We start from the raw sequence: 20,775 nt of genomic DNA, 5'->3' as shown, positions 1-20,775 counted from the left end.
TTTTTTTTTTTTACTTTTTTTTTATTTTACACTTTTATTTGTGCTGTAACTGTAATGCCCTGTACACATGGTCAGACATTCCAACAACAAAATCCGTCTGATTTTTTCCGACGGATTTCAGCCCAAACTTGACTTGCATACACACGGTCGCACAAAGTTGTCGGAAAATCCCATTGTTCAGAACGCAGTGACGTAGAACACGTACGACGGGACTATAAAGAGGGCAGTAGCCAATAGCTTTCATCTTGTAATTTATTCTGAGCATGTGAGGCACTTTGTCTTTCAGAATTGTTTACACACGATCGGAATTTAAACGATCAGATTTTGTTGTCATAAAATTTTAGATCCTGCTCTCAAATTTTGTGTGTCAGAAATTCCGATGGAAAAAGTCTGATGGAGCCCACACATGATCTGATTTTCCAAAAAACCAAGATCTGATCGCACATTTTCCGATGGAAAGTCCGACCGTGTGTACAGGGCATAACGGTTCGATTCCAGGTTCGGGTCTCTCAAAATGCAATGGCATCTTTGGAGACCCTGTGAAAGTGTTCCCTAATCTGTGCAGTGCTGTAACCTACGCTAATACTCCACTAGTGTGTGGTAGCATTGAAAACTTTCACCAACGCAAAGACCAGGATGGTCAGGACAGGAGGGACACTAATAGCGGGTGTCATGCCTATATCTACGTTTCCTACAGACACAACATTTTCTTTGGGGTGAACGTTGGGTAGGTGTACCAGGGAGGACATACGGAAAGTGGCTCTCATGCATCCAGCTCACTGTATTTGTGTTGGGAAGTTGGGGCACAGCACCGTCTGGAAACAGAAGGACTGTGACAATCTCTTCCTGGAATTTAAGGAAGGATCCATTTCGTCTTGACGCTTTATATAGCACATACTGTAAGTGTTCATCAGAGCCAATTGGAATACGTATACAGACACTTTTTTATACCAGTGTCTGACCTTACAGGCAATTAAGTACAACGCCATCAACCGGTCATTGAGGTCCACCCCTCCCATATAAACCGCTTCAGCCCAGAAAGATTTGGCTGCTCAACGGCCAGGCCATTTTTTGCTATTCGGCACTGCGTCGCTTTAACTGAAAATTGTGTGGTCTTGCGACGTTGTACCCAAACAAAATTGACATCATTTTTGTCCCCACAAATAGAGCTTTCTTTTGGTGGTATTTGATCATCTCTGCGTTTTTTATTTTTTGTGCGATAAAAAAGAGCGACAACTTTGAAATAACACAATATTTTGTACTTTTTGCTATAATAAATTTTTTTTAAAAAAGGCAATTTTTTTCCTCAGTTTAGAGATCGACTGATATTGCACTTAGGTGGGCTGGGCTGGGCTGGGCGGAGGAGCTACATGCAGGTGCTAGAAAGTTTCTGGGCTGATCCTGCTAACACTACATTTTTGGGAACCCTAAACTACTACAGTCACAAATGACACCAATGCAGTGATCAGTGAAAAATCGGACAACTGCAATTGGTGACACAGTGACAGGGAGTGAAGGGGTTAACTGGGGAGGCGATCAGAGGGTGATCGGGGGGTGACAAGTTTACCTATGTGTACTGGTATTAGTGTAGTGGCATGCAACTCACGTTTAGCTGTCCTCTCTCCTCTCTCTGGAACCGAAAAGAATTCCCCTTCCCCTGCCTGTGTTTACACTTACAGGCAAGTGAAGCATTTTCATTCGCCAGAACTGATCAGCAGGTCCAGGCCAGAAATCAGGAACTGGGGGGGGGGGGTGTGACGCGTTCGCCCAATTGCGCAGCACCCGTACCATTCTGCCGACATATATCGGCGTGTGGCGGTCGCCAAGTGGTTAATTGACATGGATATGCATCACTGGACAATGTGATTGACAGTGGATGTACATTGTGAGAATTTTTTTTATTTAAATTTTTTATTAAATTACTTTTAAATTACTTTAAATTGAATAGTCAAATACTGTTTGTTTTCTTTTTTACTGTTTACATTTTTTTTGTGACTGAGAACGGGTGCATAAAATCACATGTTGTTAAAGGTGCCTTCCAAATTCCAATAAGCTCCCCGATCGCAGACCCCCCCCCCCCCCCACGACCACTGGGCTAGGTTTATGGGGAAAAGACCTTTGTCCTTTGCACTTCAACAAGGTGTTTTGCCAGTAGGATACTTTGCCAATGTGCCGTTTTTTTGTGATGGAATTCTCCTTTACATCCAAACTAGACTCAAGAGTCTGATATGCATTTATAGGAAATAGAAAGAATATAACCTTCTTCCAAAATTCTAATTTTGAATAGAATCAATTATAATTCAAATAGACTAGCAAATAATATAATAGAAAATAAAATATTAAAATAGAAAAGAATAGAATAGAATAAACAATAGAAAATAATAGAATAGAATAGAAAGGATATAACAATATAAATGTTTTCTGAAATTCTCATTTCTAATAGAATAAATCTGAATTTGAATATAATATAATATAAAATAAAAGCAAAGAACAGAACATAAAAGAAGAACAGGACAGAAAAAAAACAATAGAATATAATGGAATAAAAAGAATATAACTATCTTCCAAAATCTCAAATAGAATAAATTTGATTCAGAATGGAATTTGAGTCGAATTTGAATGCAATTCGAATCGTTTACACACTCAGAATTCAATTTTTTTTTATATTTTTGAATTTGAATAAATGAAATGAAGTCCGAAAACGAATTAAACAAATTGTCATGTCATCTGCAGTAATACCTTCATGTCCACAGGATAGAAACGAATAGAATGGAAAAGAATAGAATAGAATAAAATAGAAAATAACCATCTTCTGACATTCAAATTTTAAAAAGAATGAATTTGAATAGCATAGAAAAGAATAGGATAGAAAAAAATAGTCTATGTGTCAGCCTTAGGGCCTGCACTCTCACACCTCCATGGTTAAGCAATCTCCACCCTAGCCTCTACAGGATACACTATTTAACACAGTGCTGTCCAAGCCTGCCTTGCCCGAGAAATATTGTGTGTTTAGTTTTATGTATGCCTCTTGTCACATGCTCTACGTCTGTTTCTGTTTACCGATCTTGGCTTGTTCTGTGACTATCCCTGCCTGCTTGTTACCCTGACCTTTGGCATGTTCTTTCTCTATTTTTGTCTGCTAGTTGTCCTGACCTTTGGCTTATCTCCTGACTATCCCTTGTTGTCCTGGACTGCTGCTTCCTCTCTATCCTCCAGTAGCCTACTGTGAACGTGAGCTGGAAGACCCTGGGGGCCGTGACCTGGAGCCAGTTGCAGCGCAGTCCATCCTCACCACTAGAGTCTCTTGTGAACACCTGCTGACTCTTAAACTCTTAAACACTGCACCCTGGGGAATCTTATGCTCTAGCTCCGAGTGGGATCTGTGTTGGTGCTCCAGTGGATCTGCAGCAGTCAGCCATAGGGTCCACTACCTTAGCGGTGCACTCCTGACCCCAATGGTGTGCATCTGTCACCTGGCCTCAGATAACCTGACACAAATTTAACTAAACAAATTTATGTAAATATGGAATTGAAACAAAACAACATTTATTTTTTGGTTCTGCACATGTCTACTTTGAAGTTTGTGATCCCTGCTTGAACCAAACCCAGGACAGCTCTCAACTCACCACTCTTTAAGCTTTTGGTTTATATATATTTGTATAAAGGGAAATATGACACATGCATGTATTTACTTTTTTACTGTACCTTGGGGTTTTAAAAATATACATATCCAGAACTGCTTCCATAAATGAGACGTAGGGCTGACTATTAGTATTCATCAAGTTTCCAAGCATCTTCATAGCACCAGCACTTAAATGTCCTTCATCTGTCATGATTGACTATTTCAGAAAAAAAAAAAAAAGCACAGTATTAGGGTTTTGCAAAGATGGGAACTTATTAAACTTTAAGTTCATGTAGAGGGGTACATGTGGTGAGCTGCAGCGATTTCCCAGTTTTTACTTTATAACACACTGCATTGTTACTGATCGTAGGTTGTTAAATGGCCCAAATGGCAGTGCTCTGCAGTTTAGATGGAATAGGAACTAGTAAAGCATTGCTAATAATCTTGGGACCAGTATGCAGCAAGCAGGACTTCTTCATTCAGTTAAAATGGAATAGAATTACAAGTCCTAAGTGAGTGAGCAAAGGGGCAGGGCAGGAGCATAATTACCCATTTACGTAACCGGGAGGTTAAGGGTCTGGTATGGATGGTGGGAACCCCACGCCATTTTTTTAAAATTTTGGGATGGGGTTCCCCTTAAAATCCATTCCAGACCTGAAGGGTCTGATATGGAATTTGAGGGGACCCCCACGCAATTTTTTTTTTTTACATTTTGGTTCAGGTTCCCCTTAATATTCATACCAGACCCAAAGGGCCTGGTAATGGACTGGGGGATCCCATGCCGTTTTTTTCAATGACTTTTATCTGTATTGCCAGGACCGACAATTCATTATAGCCGTGAGTATTTTTAAATTACTTTTTTTTCCTTCGAAATGTCATTTTGTGCAGGGACTGTTCTAAACACAGGAAAACATGCAACACTTTACAGGCTTACTATAGACACCCCCCAGGTATGAAATTTAAAGGAATATTTCACTTTTATTGTTTTACTTTAAGCATTATTAAAATCACTAATCCCCAAAAAAGTGCTTTTTTAAAACTTTTTTTGCGATGATACATTCCCGGGTCCCCAAACACTTTTTATGACAATAACATGCCTATACACCTTTAAAATGAACACGATGATGATGATTTTTCATGTTAATGTTCCATAGACTTTAACGGTGTTCCGCATATTGTTCGGTGTTCTGTAGAACAACCAAAGGGCCAAACCGTTTGCCCATCCCTACCCATACACACTATTATGAAATTTTGGATATAGCCTCTGATAGACAATTTCAAAGATTACAGTATAAAACATACCATCATTCATACTATTAGATTTCATGAAAGTTTTTGGCTTCAGATTTACTAAAACCATATAATATGAGGTCAAACCTTAATGCCGCGTACACATGGTTGGACTTTCTGATGGGAAATGTTCGATGTGAGCTTGTTGTCGGAAAGTCCGACCGTGTGTATCCTCCATCGAACAATTGCTGTCAGAATTTCCGGCCACAAATGTTTGGGAGCAGGTTCTCAAATTTTCCGCCAACTTCACTGGTTGTCTGAAAGTCTGATCGTGTGTACACAAGTCCATCGCACAAAAGCTCACGCATGCTCGGAATCAAGCAGAAGGAGCCGCACTGGCTACTGAACTTCCCTTTTCTCGGCTCATCGTACGCCTTTTACGTCACCGCGTTCTTATGTTCCGAAGTTCTGACAAAATTTGTGAGACCGAGTGTATGCAAGATAAGTTTGAACCAACATCCTTCGGAAAAAAAATCCACGGTTTTGTTGTTGGATATTCCGATCCTGTGTACACGGCATAAAGCTCCAAACACAATATCAGATTTTCTGCTAATTTTTGTCTTCAGATTTACCAAAACCATGTAGTGCAAGGGCCTGCCTGATTGCACACAAGTTGAAACTCCTAAGGTTTGACCTCATATTATATGGTTTTGGTAAATCTGAAGGCAAAAATCTGCAGAAAATCTAATAGTGTGTATGGGTCCTTACTCAGGGCTCACAAGTGAACAGGAGTCCCATTATACTCAGCAGCTCCTGAGAGGATAGCGTTACAACTTTAATTAGCACGATTCAAACATTTAACAGGTCCATAAGCACTGGAGTTGTTCCACACATAGTCTAAAGATGGGAACTTGTCTTGTTTAGAATTTAAAACAGAAATATTGGACATCACAACCAGCTAAAAGCATCCCTTGTGTAATGCCCCGTAAAGTCGGAAAAACTTGGATGATTTTTCCGACAGAATTCGGCTCAAGCTTGGCTTGCATAAACACAGTCCCACAAAAGTTCTCTGAACTTTCCCACCATCAAGAACGTGGTGATGTACAATACTACGATGAACCGAGAAAATGAAATTCAATGCTTCCGAGCATGCGTCGAATTGTTTCCAAGCATGCCTAGGAATTTTGCGCATCGGAATTTGTACAGACTATCGGAATTTTCGATCGGGACTTTTTCTGATCGAAAAATTGAGAACATGGTCTCAATCTTTTGCTGGCCGAAATTCCGCCAGCAAAAGCCTGATGGAGCATACACACGATCGCATTTTCCGACCAAAAGCTCTCATCGGACTTTTGCTGGCGGAATTTCCGATTGTGTATACGGGCATAAGTGTAGCAAATAACCGCCCAGTTTTTATCCCAGCTGATTTAATGCCTGCTAACGTAGAAAGCAAAATACTCATCTAGAGAGATCCCTGGATATTTGTGCTCTCGGTGTTATTGTTTCGGCCTAATAATTTTACCTGAAGGGAAACTTTGTCAAGTGAGCCCAAGATTTCAGAGCAGTTTTCTCCAGCAACGTGTCTTACAAACTAAAGGAAGAAAATGTGAGAAGTTACAATGAAGACTAAATTTCCTCAAAGGTCAGGTTTTATCATTTTCTAATCCTGTTTACCCATCTGCATTGGCTTCTCCTCCTGTTCCTGTCTGTTTATATTTGTATGCTGGTGACAAGAAGACCTTGCTCGCAGTCTCCACTCTCATTCATCTTAAAGATGTTCTATCGGGTTGAGGTAAGGACTCTGTGCATGCCAGTTAAGTTCCTCCACCCCAAACTCACTCATCCATGTTTTTATGGACCTTGTTTTGTGCACTGGTGCACAATCACGTTGGAACAGGAAGTTGTCCTGATGCTAAAATCCATCTATACCTTCATTGGTGAAGAGCTGGTGTCTCTGGCCCTGTACTCTGATGAGAACCATTTGTCAGTAGCTGGCAATGCTGTATACTCTTATCTGACTCTTATCTGACTGCTCTGATCCTACATATGCTCTCCTGTTCTGTTGTATCTTGGATTTACACTGGACTTCTGTCATCACATCTCTGACTGTATAAAAACAAAAAAACATTGCGAGCTACCACTAGTATATATCAACTCCTATCCGGACAGCTGCTAACATTGATCACGTCCCATAAGACTGTGCAAAAACAATATATATGAAAAGAAAATGCTGCACTATCTTAATAATGGCATATATGCCCTATTAAAGTGACAAAAAGTAAAAGCGTTTTAGTGCATATATACACTGATTATGTACCATGAATCAAATTAACATAAAGCATCTAATCAAACATCATATATATCAGGGGGAAGATAGGTTATATCTCTGTATCAACACATGTTGGGGAAGGGACAGGACGATGCAGGAGACAGGTGGTCTGTCTCAAGATGGAAGGACACACTAATTTGGCAATTTGGCTTTCTGTAGAGTGGTGCCTTGAAGCACCTGGCACCAGTGTTTTTTTTTTTTTTTTAATGGTATCACACTATCAAGTCCTTCATATGTTTTATATGGATGTGGAAACAGCGTCACTGAGCAGCCCAGGATCCCATCACTAATGCTGCGTACACACGATCTGAGTTTTCGTCTGAAAAATCTTGGATGGTTTTTCCGACGGGATGAAAATTAAGTTCAATGCTTCCAAGCATGCGTAGGAATTTTGCACGTCGGAACTGTTACAGACGATCGGAATTTCCGATCAGAAATTTTTCCATCGGAAAAATAGAGAACCTGCTCTCCATCTCAGTCTGATGGAGCATACGCATGGTCGCAATTTCCGACCAAAACCTCACATCAGAGTTTTGCTGGCGGAATTTCCAATCGTGTTTATGGGACATAACACTTAACCCAGGGGTGGTTCATATGCGTGCAGTGACTGAACTTAATTGTGAGGTCACGTGCTCTGAGGTGAGCATATACACATAAAGGGGGAGCACCTGTGTGGACACGAGAACACGTTTGAATCACCATTACAAGATTTGACTATTTTTGGAATGGACTTTATTATCTAATTATGTTATCTTTGATTCACAAGATCTTCTATTGTATCAATTTTTGCACATAGCACTTTTAGTCCACTGAGTCACTTTATACATTCATGCATGTGTTTGGATTATTAAGATAAGATGTATGATGTTTGATTATATGTTTTATGTTAATTTGATTCATGGTACATAATCAGTGTATATATGCACTAAAACACTTTTATTTTATTGTCATAGTATTTTCTGAGACACAGTGATTACCTTGTATGCCAAATTAGAATATAGATCATCAGGGGATACTTCTTCTTCCTCGGGGCTCAATGCAAACCCAAACAGGTTTGGCATCTTAGTAACATCCTTTTGCAGTTGTCTTATGTTATTGAACATGTATACACTGTTTTCATTAGATATGATAAAAGGGTTCATCTGCAATTGAAACTGACGAATGAATTCCCGTATGAGCCTGGAAAAATGAACAGATGCACGTTTTAGGAATTTTACATACTAAGGTTAAAGGGATTGTAAAGTGAATTATTTTTTATTTTTTTAAATAACAAACATGTTATACTTACCTCCACTGTGCAGCTCGTTTGGCCCCGAACCTGATCTTCTGGGGTCCCTCGGCGGCTGTCTCTGCTTCCTCCCACAGGTGCTTCTCACGTTCATGCGAGCTCCTTTGCATGGTGAGAAGCATCTGCGAGGGCGCTCCCGTGATACAGCCGGTGTCTTATCATATAAGGTCCCCCATCAGATAGCGTCCGCTGTGTACTGCGCATGCGCAGTACACAGCAACACAGATTCCGAAAATAGCCGAGGAGGAACGGCGCATGCGCAGTACGGGGCGGACGCTATATGATGGTCGGACTGAATATGCCAGAACACCGGTGGCTATAGCAGCTCGCTGTATTACACGGCCCCGCCCCCTGGCGCTCTGCGTCAGTGGATGTGATTGACAGCAGCGCGAGCCAATGGCTGCGCTGCTTTCCATTCATCCAATCCAGCCAATCAGTGGCCAGGCTGAACGGTGGAAAGGACGTGGGGGGACGAGCGCGGGACTTTCGAGGGGTGAGGTAAGTAAAATGGGGGGCTGGGGGCGCAGGCACTGTCAGATGTTTTTTCACCTTAATGCATAGAATGCATTAAGGTGAAAAAACATTTACCTTTACAACCCCTTTAATAACACTTTCTGTGAAAAAAGCTGGACTCTGCACTGCAGAGTGGAACATTATATAGTGTGAGTGTTAATGTGAATATCCGAATCCTCTAGGAATTGGCAGCCTTCGTTTTTAATTATCAGAAGGTACAAAGATGAACTTTATATTTTTTCATGAATATAAAAGCTTTTTATATATACCTGTGAGATGGAGGAATACGCATGGGTCCCAGTTCTCCATACCAGCCCTCTGGATCTCTATAGGTCAGTACACGACCTCCTACACGGTTACTGGCCTCCAGAACTGTCACCTGAAATATAAAAGATAGAGTGAATATTTGCCTGTAATGTTTCCACTAACACATGGTCAGACTTTAAAGGCACAACAGAGAACAGAAATATACAAAAATATTAACATTTATTGAAATATATATATATATATATATATATATATATATATATATATATATATATATATTGTATATCCTTTGTGGGAAACCACTTTTCTGATCACTGATTGAGTAATATGTGACTCTTTTTGCAAGGTAATAATCAGTTTATCCCTGCCCTGTTTATCCCTGTGTACATGTCTTGGCATAAACAGTGTTTTTCTTTTTTTATTATATGTTTACTGTAATCTGTGTGTTTTTATCTTTAGATAGTGAGACCCTTTTCTATTCCTTGCAACCTTTGAACCCCAAATGTGTCCTGAAGAACTGTACAACGAAACGCGTAGACGCATTAGGGTTCATATCATATATAGACTGTTTTTTATATATATGATTTTTATCTATGTTTCTTTCACATCCCTGTTTTTTGTATTATATATATATTTCAATAAATGGTAATATTTTTTGTATATTTCTGCTGTCTGTTGTGCCTTTAAAGTCCGACCACAAGTTTTCCTTTTTTGGAATTATTTTTCTTTATTTCTTCACAATTAACAGATGAGGCAATTTGAGTGCTTTTCCTTCTATACCCACCATCAATTAAACTGGAACACCAGGCCAAACATTTTTGGATAGAGTGAAAAAGGGTTAAATATCTGTTGGATTTTTATTGTTACTGGTATACACCTTGAAGAGACTTAAATCTGCCAACTCAACAAGAAGTGCCCAACAGACACCAACAGCAATAAAAATCTGACAGATGTTCAAAACTTTTCCTGCTTCATCCAAAACTAAGAGAACAAAGGGAAAATTTTCAATGAAAATCTCTGTTAATAAATCCTTTTAGTTCTATATATAGTACAGAAATGTGAAAACGTGTGTCATGTTTTTATTGCTATGTTATGTTGCAGAGATTGTCTGTGATGCAGTGATGGTAAATCTCCTCCTTAGACAGATGCCAATGGAATAGGTATCCCCTTTGATAGATCACCTCCTGTTCTGGTAACAACTTACATTTTAGATTTCTCATCTCTGTCTGGCCAATAGTTAACCTCCCCCCAGTGTGGAACAAAGACAGCAATAACACATGGTAAGGGTTCTGACCCCCTTTACTTTATTCTAAACCAGAATAAATGTTTTTAACTTTCCAAATGACCATTTGCATTCCAAACAAGCAGTAAAGACACTTTAAAACAAGTCCCCAATTACCTAAGTATCTATGGGCATTGTGGAGAAATTAATTTCAGCATTCACAACAGATTTATGCATAGAGTGGAGAGATCTCTATCACTGTTAGGTAGATTTACCCTGTCTATTTGTCCTGTTTACTGTTATCACCAAGGGTACACAGTTAATCCTTTGATCACCCCTGATGTTAACCCCTTCTCAGCCAGTCTCATTAATACAGTGATAATGCATCTTTATAGCGCAAAAAATAAAAAACACAGAGGCGATCAAATGCTAAAAGGATACATTTTATTTGAGTACAGCGTTGCACGACCGTGCAATTGTCAGTTTAAGTAATGCAGTGCCATATCTCAAAAGATGGCCTTGTCATGGGGGGGGGGGGGTAAATCTTTCGGAGTTCAAGTGATTAGGCTACTTTACTTGGCAAAGACCAGTTATGACTGGAAATGTATCAGATACTACAATGTACTCTTGAACTACTGTATGTCCTAGAGTTGAGATTTACACCTTGAAAAGTGTAGATGTGTTTGACTCTTCTTGTCTCCCACTTATATTGTCCCAACCCAACCATATTTTGGCCAACTGTGCATAAGGCCTCATCCATTCAGAGGTCCAAAATATGGAAAGGTTTGCCAAAGCAGGGACATCTGATAGCTAGTTTCTCTACCATAAGGCTTATGACTTAATATTTTTATAGATGTATTTTCAGCCATGTGTTCTAGACAAATATGTTCATGTCTTATTAATGTTGCTTTCTTATGAAGTATATCGAAAGCCAAAACTTTTTTCGAGCCCGATGTTCGAGTTGAATGTAAGTTCGACTCGAACATCGGGTGTTCGCATGTTCGTGGAACAGCAAATATTATGCGGTGTTTGTGGCAAATTCTAAAGCATACTATACAGGCATACTATAGACACCCCTCAGGCACGATATTTAAAGGAATAATTCATTTTTATTCTTTCACTTTAAGCATTATTAAAATCACTGCTCCCGAAAAAAAAAAATTCAGTTTTTAAAACATTTTTTTTTGCATTGATACATGTCCCCTGGGGCAGGACCCGGGTTCCCAAACACTTTTTATTTTATGACAATAACTTGCATATAAGCCTTTAAAATTAGCACTCTTCATTTTTCATGTTCGTATAACATAGACTTTAATGGTGTTCACATGTTCTTCCAAATGTTTTGCCTGTTCTCATGTTTGGTGCAAACCGAACCGGGATGGGGGGGGGGTGTGTTCGGCTCATCCTCTCTTTTCTCTGAGGAGGACTGATTGCCATCTATGTCAGTGGGTTGAAGGAGAGGAAGGGACCTGGGCTCTGGGGGGTGCATGAAACAAAAGGAATCTAGGGGGGCTCTTGCCTGTTCGCATGTTCTGGTGCGAACCAAACCAGGGAGTGTTGAGCTCATCCTTAGTGTAGATGTGTTTGACTCCTCTTTTCTCCCACTTATATTGTCCCAACCAACCTAATCATATGTCTTGTTAAAGATGCTTCCTTATGAATTATATCAGTGCAGCCTCATCAGTTCCCATCAAGGCAGGCTGATCAGTGCCCATCAATGCATCCTCACCAGTGACCATCAACTCAGCCTCATCAGTGCCCATCAGTGCAGCCTGATCAGTGCCCATCAATGCAGCCTCACCAGTGTCCAACAATGCAGCCTCACCAGTGCCCATCAGTGCAGCCTCACCAGTGCCCATCAGTGCAGCCTCGCCAGTGCCCATCAATGCTACCTCACCAGTGCCCATCAATGCAGCCTAATCAGTGCCCATCAATGCTGTCTCATCAGTGTCCATCAATGCAGCCTCACCAATGCCCATCACTGCAGCCTGATTAGTGCCCATCAATGCAGCCTCACCATTGCCCATCAATGCAGCCTCACCAGTGCCCATCCAATGCAGCCTCACCAGTACCCATCAATGTAGCCTCACCATTGCCCATTAATGCAGCCTGATCATTGCCCATCAAAGCAGCCTGGTCAGTACCGATCCAATGCAGCCTCACCAGTGCCCATCAATGCAGCATATCAGTGCGCATCAAATGCAGCCTGATCACTGGGGTAGGATAAATGGAGTGTATGGGGGGAGGATGGGATGTGGGGGTCAGCTGGGGGTGTCAGGGTCTCTCACCTTGAAGCTCAGCTCAGCAGGTCCTTGCACACCATGGCCTCCTGGGGGGGGGGATGAAGCTCCTGGTCCTGGACCTGGGGTCAAGTTGTAACCAGCATCACAGCCTGAGCCAGTCATGTGCGTTCTGACTCCCTGGCATGCCCTGCATCTGCTTGCCTCCAAGGTCTCAGGGAGTTGTAGCTTCCTCTGCACTTGAGCATGGACTACAACTCCCAGAATGCAACAGCGACCAGCCACCACGGCTGATCCCCTGGCCCGACTTCCTAGAGATGAAAAAAAATTATAGCAGGCAGTGGCCTTCGGTCATTTTCAACATAAGTTAGGGTGGCCAGGGGGGCAATTGCCACCCTACCCCGGCCCAGCCCACCCCTAATTGCAGAACAGAGGTAATACAATCAGGCTCAACCATCTCTGGAACCCCCCAGACCCTAATGTTATGTCATCGCACTTTGTTATACAGGTCTTCTAGGTGGCGGTTAATTGCAATCAGATGACCTGAGTGTGACTCTGTGACTTTAATTAGGTGGGTAATGGCTCTGTCACATCTAGAGCCAGCTTTTTATGCTGCAAATTGTTTTTCCAGATAAGGCAAGAAAGTCTGCCTTGAGCTTTGTGATAGAAAGTGATAAAAATAAATGTATTTATTTATATGTACTAGTAATGGCAGCGATCAGCGCCTTATAGCGGGACTGCGATATTGAGGTGTACAAATCGGACACTGACAATTTTTACACTTTTTGGGAACCAGTGACACTAACACAGTGATCAGTGCTAAAAATAATTTATATATAATTTTTTTATTTATAAAAATTTCATAAATATATCCCATAGTTAGTAGTTTGCACAAACCAATCAATATACTTTTTGGTAAAAAAAATCCCAATAAGCGTATCACAGAATATATAATGACCTAAATTGATGAAAACATTTGATTTTTTAAATTTTTTATTGCATATGCTTTATAGCAGAAAGTAAAAAATATTGTATTTTTTTCAAAATTGTCAGTCTTTTTTTGTTTATAGTGCAAAAAATAAAAACGCAGAGGTGATCAAATACCACCAAATGAAAGAACTGTTTGTGGGGAAAATGGATATAAATGTTATTTGTTCACAGTGTCACACAACTGCGCAATTGTCAGTCAAAGTAACGCAGTGCCGTATTGCCAAAAATGGCCTGATAATGAAGGGGGTTAAATCTTTCGGAGCTAAAGGGGTAAACAACTACCCTATCCATACATGGATCCAAATTTGGCCAGTCCCTCAATTAAATGGACAAATTTTAATTCATATATGGTCGGCTTAACACTCTCCTTCCCCCAGATGGACAATGCTGGTGTCTAAAGGTGCCCCTGTGCTCCTTCATCCAGAGTTGGAGCACTCTACTACAGGAGGTGTAATGTTGGCCAGTGGCCAGATCATTAGGTGAAAACAGAGAGTGCAAAGCCTAAATAAGAACTAAAACAGTCACCACATCTAATGACTGGTGTGCTGCAATATATTTCATTTTTTGGTTTGGGTTTAATATTGCTTAAAATCAAGTTTGTTATGTAATGCTTTTTAACAAAAACAATACATTGTAATCTGTGCATGCTATGATTATATATGCATTGCTCAAGCTTCAGACCGGAAGTTTGGCAATGGTGGTTGAGCAGATTGCGGGGGCAGAGCACAATAACCGGTGCATATAATACGGTTTATGAAGCTCATCATGCACAAATTTTTAATGCGGTGAGCTTAGCTATTCTAAGATACAGTATACTGACACATGTGCTTTGATGTGAAGGTTTCGTTTTACTTTAACCTTTCTTTTGTCTATTTAAAAAATAAATATTTTTTTGGCTATGCTTACACTTTCATGTTGAGGCCTTGACAATACTCGGTACATTGACATGCCAGGGTTGCCAAACCTTATCATAAATTACCAAGGTACAGTATATTGCAACTGGATGAAAATTAATTACTACCAATGTCTTTGAGTATCTTCTGACAAATTCATAAACTTACTTTGTGACCGGCATCCTGTAATACTTTGGCCGCTGATAATCCAGACATCCCGGCGCCAACAATTACAATGTGTTTCCGATTAGATTTTGGGACAGAAGGCAATCCTTGTATGGCAATATCCATCATCTCTTCATACTCCGGATCCTTAAGACACTCTTCCAACAAGTTTGAACCTTTGCTGCTTTGACCATATGCTCCAGCCCAAATCAGCAGGCTGAGAAATACTGAGGGAACAAAATGATTACAAAGTACTTTAGATAATATTTTTACTAACCAACCATAAAAATATGAATATACAGTTAGGTCCATCAGGGCCATCTTTAAGGCAAGGCAAAAGGGGCAGCTGCCATGGGCCCAATCATTGTTGTGGGGCCCAAAGCAGCTGGGTAATACTTGTATCATATCTCATATCTCATATCCCAGTTTAAATTCCCCCCTGAGGTCGAATCCACCATCACCTCTGCTGAATGCTGCCCACTGGGGAGGTAAAGGGTCATGCTGGAAAGTCCTGCCTACAACTGTGGTCATTAAACCTAACATCAGCCTCTTCTGCAAAGGTAAGCAAATTGGAGGTGGGACCCTTTTTTAAAATAACATGGTGCTACAGCCCCGTGGATTTTGGTGGATGTGAATATGCACATCTCAGAAGATGCGTGAGAGTGTCATTAACAATTAATGCCAGCGCTGTGTATGCTGTGTAGGGCAGCACATTTCCGTGATGTCAGGAAAGTGATTTTTCATGTGTTCCCCACACAAAGAAATGTGAATGCAATGTGAACGCAGGCTAAATGTCTCAGTTACATAGGTGGTCAGTGTAAATCTTACCATTACATTGGGGCTTGGTGTATAATCCTTTCATTCACACTAGTGGTCAGTGTGAAGGTCACCCTTACATTGGTTGTCAGTGTAGAAGTGTTGCCTTACATTGGTAGTCAGTACAAATCTCCTCAACAATGATTGTCAGTGTATATTCCTCCTTACATGAAGGCTATTGTATATCCCCCCTTACACTGGTGGTTGGTGTAAATGCTTCTATTACATTGGCATTAGTGTAGAAAATCCATTTTATGTTGGAGGTTGGCGTAAAATCCCCCATTACATGGTGGTCAGTGCAAATTCCACCTCACATTGGTGGTCAGTGAAAACCTCCCTTTACATTGGTGTTCATTGTAAATTCCCCATTACATTGGTGGTCAGTGTAGAATCGTCCATTACAAACTTGCCAAAGATTTCCAGCTTTGCTCTACATGATTCAGAATTTGCCACAGTGTACTGCCTCTTAACTAATCCCATCCCCCCACCACTGCCACTGATCCTATCAAACCCCCGGAATTGCCACTAAATACCCCCCAGCAATGCCATTGATCCCAGGAGTCCTAGGATCCCTAGGCGTTGTCTGTCTATTAATGGATCCCGTCACCTCGTCCGTCCATGGCATGCAGGCAGTGTGGAGATTATGTGCTATAACCTTCAGCAACCAATCAGTGAGCAGTAATGATGTGCACTAACCTCTTGCGACCAATCATTGAGTGGTAAGGATATTCTGCAACCTCTAGCAACCAATCAGTGAGCAGTAATAATGTGCAGTAACCTCTAGCAGCCAATTAGTGAGTGGCAAGGATGTCCAGTAACCTCTAGCAACCAATCAGTGAGCAATATTTATGTACAGTAACCTCTAACAACCAATCAACAAGCAGAAGTCACATGCTGTAACCTCTAGCAAATAATCAGTGAGCCATAATGTGTGCTGTAATCTCTAGCAGCCAGTCAGTGGGCGGCAATGATGCACTGCAACCTCTGGCAGCCAATCACAATTGCTGCCTAATCTGATTCAGTAAACTGATTTTGAGTCTAGCTGCTATTTATTGTATGTCTCAGAGCAGGTGGAGAGCAAAATTACATGGAGGGGTCCAATCAATATAAAGACGGCCCGAGGTCCATATATATTTGGACATAGGTACAATTTTAGTTTTTTTTTCAGGTATTTACCAAAACATATTCAAGCTACAGTTATATAATGGATATGGGCTGAACCACTCTCATCCAAATCGGAGGAAGGGTTTAGGAGTTACAGCTCTTAAGAAGCCACCCCCCTTTTTTCAAAGGACCAAAAGTAATTGGACAATTGAATCAAAAGCTGTTTCATGGCCAGGTGTGGGCTACTCCTTTGTTATTTCTTTATCAATTAAGCAGGTAAAAGGTCTGAAGTTGATTCTAAGTGTGGTATTTGCATTTGGACACTATTGCTGTGAACCTACATCATGTGCTCAAAGGAGCTGTCAATGCAAGTGATACGGGCCATTGTAAGACTTCAAAAACATTCTGATGAAAGAAGAACACACTGGTGAGCTCAGCAACATTAAAAGGCCTGGAAGTCCACGCAAGACAACAGTGGTAGATGATCACAGGATCCTCTCTATGTTAAAGAAAAACCCATTCACAACATCCAGACAAGTGAAAGACACTCTCCAGGAGGTGGGCATATCATTGTCAAAGTCTACAATCAAGAGAAGACTTCACAAAGTGAAAACCATTTATAAGCCTGAAGAATACAAAAACCAGATTAGACTTTGCCAAAAAACATCTAAAAAAGCCAGACTAGTTCAGGAAAAGCATTCTTTGGACGGATGAAAATAAGATTAATCTGTACCAGAATGACGGGAAGAAAAAAGTGTGGAGAAGGCTTGGAACAGCTCATGATCCAAAGCACACATCATCTGTAAAACATGGTGGAGGCAGTATGATGGCATGGACACGTATGGCTTCTAGTGGCACTGGATCATTGGTGTTTATTGATGTTGTGACAGAAGACAGAAGCAGCTGGATGAATTCTGCAGTGTTTAGAGATCTACTGTCAGCCCAGATTCAACCAAATGCAGCAAAGTTGATTGGTCGGCGCTTCACAGAACAGATGGACAGTGATCTAAAACACACTGCAAAAGCAACCCAGGAGCTTTTTAAGGAAAAGAAGTGGAATATTCTGCAATGGCTGAGTCAATCACCCGATCTCAACCCAATTGAGCATGCGTTTCAATTGCTGAAGGCAAAAGTAAAGGCACAACCAAAGAACAACTGAAGACAGCTGCAGTTAGAGCCTGGCAAAGCATCAGAAAGGAGGAAACCCAGTCTTTGTTAATGTCTGTGGTTTCCAGACTTCAGGCAGTTATTTCTAGTAAAGGATTCTCAACAAAATATTAAAAATGAACATTTTATTTATGATTATATTCATTTGTCCAATTACATTTGAGCCCCTGAAAATGGGGGGACTGTGTATACAAATGGTTGCAGTTCCTAAAATTTGTACTTATATTTATGTTCAACCCCTTGAATTAAAGCTGAAAGTCTGCACTTCAAATTCATTTGGATTGTTTCATTTTAATTATATTCTGGTGGCATACACAGCCAAAAGTATGGAAATTGTGCCTGTGTCCAAATATATATGGACCTAACTGTATGTAATGGAGACCCCCACTGGGAACTTTTTTGTTTGTTTCTTAGGCTAGGCTGATAAATACAACTTGTGTGGGAAGTTAAACTTATGGCTTAGCAGCCGTGCTCAACAATATGAAGTTTCTCTGCCTTTAATACCTGTGTACAGCACAACTGTAAGAATTAGGGACCATTTGCATGTGTGCATTGTGGCAATGAGTGCTTAAATTCTTGCGTTAGTGTGCAATTACCACAATGCATGCTAATGCAGTTGCTCAGAGTGTGATGCATTGAGGTGTCATTTATTGTGAACAGTACCCCAACACATTGTACAGGAGAGCCCATCACATGATGCATGGCAGCACACCACAACCCATCTAGTATGCTTTGTGGTGTGCTAGGTTTTTACAAAAAGATCATGTATGTTTTTTAATCTGCTGTGATTCATTGGAAGCCCATTCATAATTATAGGCTGCTTAACCCAAAGCACATCAATGAATGCCATAATGCGTATTAATGCACATGTATTAATGCCCCACAACAGTTCATGGAGACATGTAAAGTTACTGAAGGTAATTTTTGGGGTTGAAAGTACTAAGGACAGCCAGATAACTGATTGTCAAACATGTATGAATGTCACTCCCTTGACTGCTTACACTGCTATCTACATGCCAAGAGTACAGAGAGTAATGCGTGTACACACAGTCGGACTTTCCGGCAGAAAAGGTCCAACGGAATCATTCCATCGGATATTCCAATCGTGTGTGTGCTTCAGTTGACTTTTTCTTTTCAAAATTCTGACAGACCTAGAAATAAACATGTTTTAAATCTTTCTGATGGAATCAATTCCTATCGGGAAAACCGTTCGTCTGTATGCTATTCCTACAGACCAAAAATGACGCAAGGGCAGCTATTGGCTACTGGCTATTTAACTTATTTTTTCTAGTCCTGTCGTACGCGCTTTATGTCACCACATTCTAAACTATCGGACTTTGGTGTGATCGTGTGCACGCAAGTCCGTTTCAGAGGAACTCAGTCGGAACTCCATCAGAGAAACCGCCAGACGTACACGGCATGTACACGGCATATGACTTCCTATTGAATAATCTTTCCCACGTTAACAATATTAAAAAAAATTATTGGTAGGAATATTGATGGATAATTCTGCTTTATTATGTTTTAAGTCATCTTATAGTCAGTTGCCCCTGTATCACCCATCATAAGAATGATATACCTGAGAAATGTAAAATAAATGTTCTTTGGGGTTATCTTTAGTGCTGTTATTTATTTATTTAGTTCATATTTTTTATTAATTTTAATAAGGTTCATATCAATGTAGTGCTACCCTTGCAGGAGCCATTGGATTTCTGGTCCCCCTATTCCTGCACAGCAAGACAACATGCATTTTTACTCTCATTCAAAGACAAGAAAACAGTCCAACAACTTGTTTTTGATATTTTATTTGTGGACCTTTAAACACAGAAAGCAATATGAACTTCCAATGGCTATATTCTCCTTAGCTGTATCATATATTTGCTTGTTACCTGTCAATGGTACATAGACTGAGGACTAGAGCTACTTTATATCATATTACATATGGAGCTTCCTCAAAACATACTGTTCAATTACCTAAAACTGGAAAACAATACAGGTATCACAAAAACAGAAAAACAGAAAGAAGAATTAGGACACAAATAAGAAGAAAGACCTCTACACTAAAAAAAAAGGCTCAAAAGTGAGAGATATATTAAACCCATTGATTCCAAAAACCAAGATCAAATTTAGATTGTGCATTATTATTTCTTTTTAGTTCTGATCCAGTTTTCAGTTGGAAATGGCTAACACAAAACAGCAATACATACCTTGCAATTAAAAGTGATTAGCAAAGAATTTTTATAAGGAAAAAACAGCAGAGGAACCTCCATTTATCAGCTTTCACAAGTAAACAATATGTCATTATTTATAGTCTAGGCGTGTTCTAGCTTGTTTCTTAAAATAGAACTCCAACAAAATGTCTCATTTAGATCTGGATAGAGTTAGAAAGAATTAGAATTAGAACCCTCTTTGTCATTTAAGTTTGTCTGTATCCCTTAAAGTGAGATCCACTTCACTTGTTGTTGTGTCATTAGGACAGAAAATGTGGAGAATGTGTCTTAAGCCTAGTACACACAATCAGAAAATCGTACGAAAAATACCGCTTTCGAATTGATCGTTCGATAATCTGAACATTAGTACACAGCTTTCATGAGCCGATCACAACAGTTCACCCGACAAACATGAAAATTTTTCTCGTATGATACCAAATCATATGATTTTCGTTTAATCAGTGCATTTTTTAATCCAAAAATGCTATATAAATACAATACTATACATTAGATCACTTTTGAATTTTTATTTTGTCATACGAGAATTTTTGTAACTCTAGTAACCTCTAAATTTTCAATATGGAGACTAGTGTGCAAAAAAAAAAAAAACGGACAATCATTTGTCCGATAATCTCATCATGTGTACCAGGCTTTAGACAGCATTCAGTTCATTAGTAGACTGGGGATGGCTTTGGACATCTGTCAGGATTGTATTGCTT

General features: G+C 40.1%; 1 protein-coding gene across 1 annotated transcript in view; it reads right to left on the bottom strand.

Moving 5' to 3' along the window:
- Positions 1–20,775, bottom strand: part of LOC143934176 (L-amino-acid oxidase-like) — a 58,218-nt gene that overhangs the window by 14,195 nt on the left and 23,248 nt on the right. Inside the window, exons 2-6 of the mRNA XM_077457566.1 lie at positions 14,763–14,986; positions 9,252–9,361; positions 8,159–8,360; positions 6,375–6,443; positions 3,706–3,839 (exon numbers count right to left, since the gene is read on the bottom strand). Coding sequence (XP_077313692.1) covers positions 3,706–3,839; positions 6,375–6,443; positions 8,159–8,360; positions 9,252–9,361; positions 14,763–14,986 — 739 coding nt within the window. The remainder of the gene's footprint in view (positions 1–3,705; positions 3,840–6,374; positions 6,444–8,158; positions 8,361–9,251; positions 9,362–14,762; positions 14,987–20,775) is intronic.

This window comes from Lithobates pipiens, unplaced genomic scaffold (genome assembly GCF_037356315.1).
Source record: "Lithobates pipiens isolate NorthernLeopardFrog02 unplaced genomic scaffold, aLitPip1_a1.2 Scaffold_27, whole genome shotgun sequence".
Classification (NCBI taxonomy): domain Eukaryota; kingdom Metazoa; phylum Chordata; class Amphibia; order Anura; family Ranidae; genus Lithobates; species Lithobates pipiens.
This window is presented reverse-complemented; position numbering and strand designations above follow the sequence as displayed.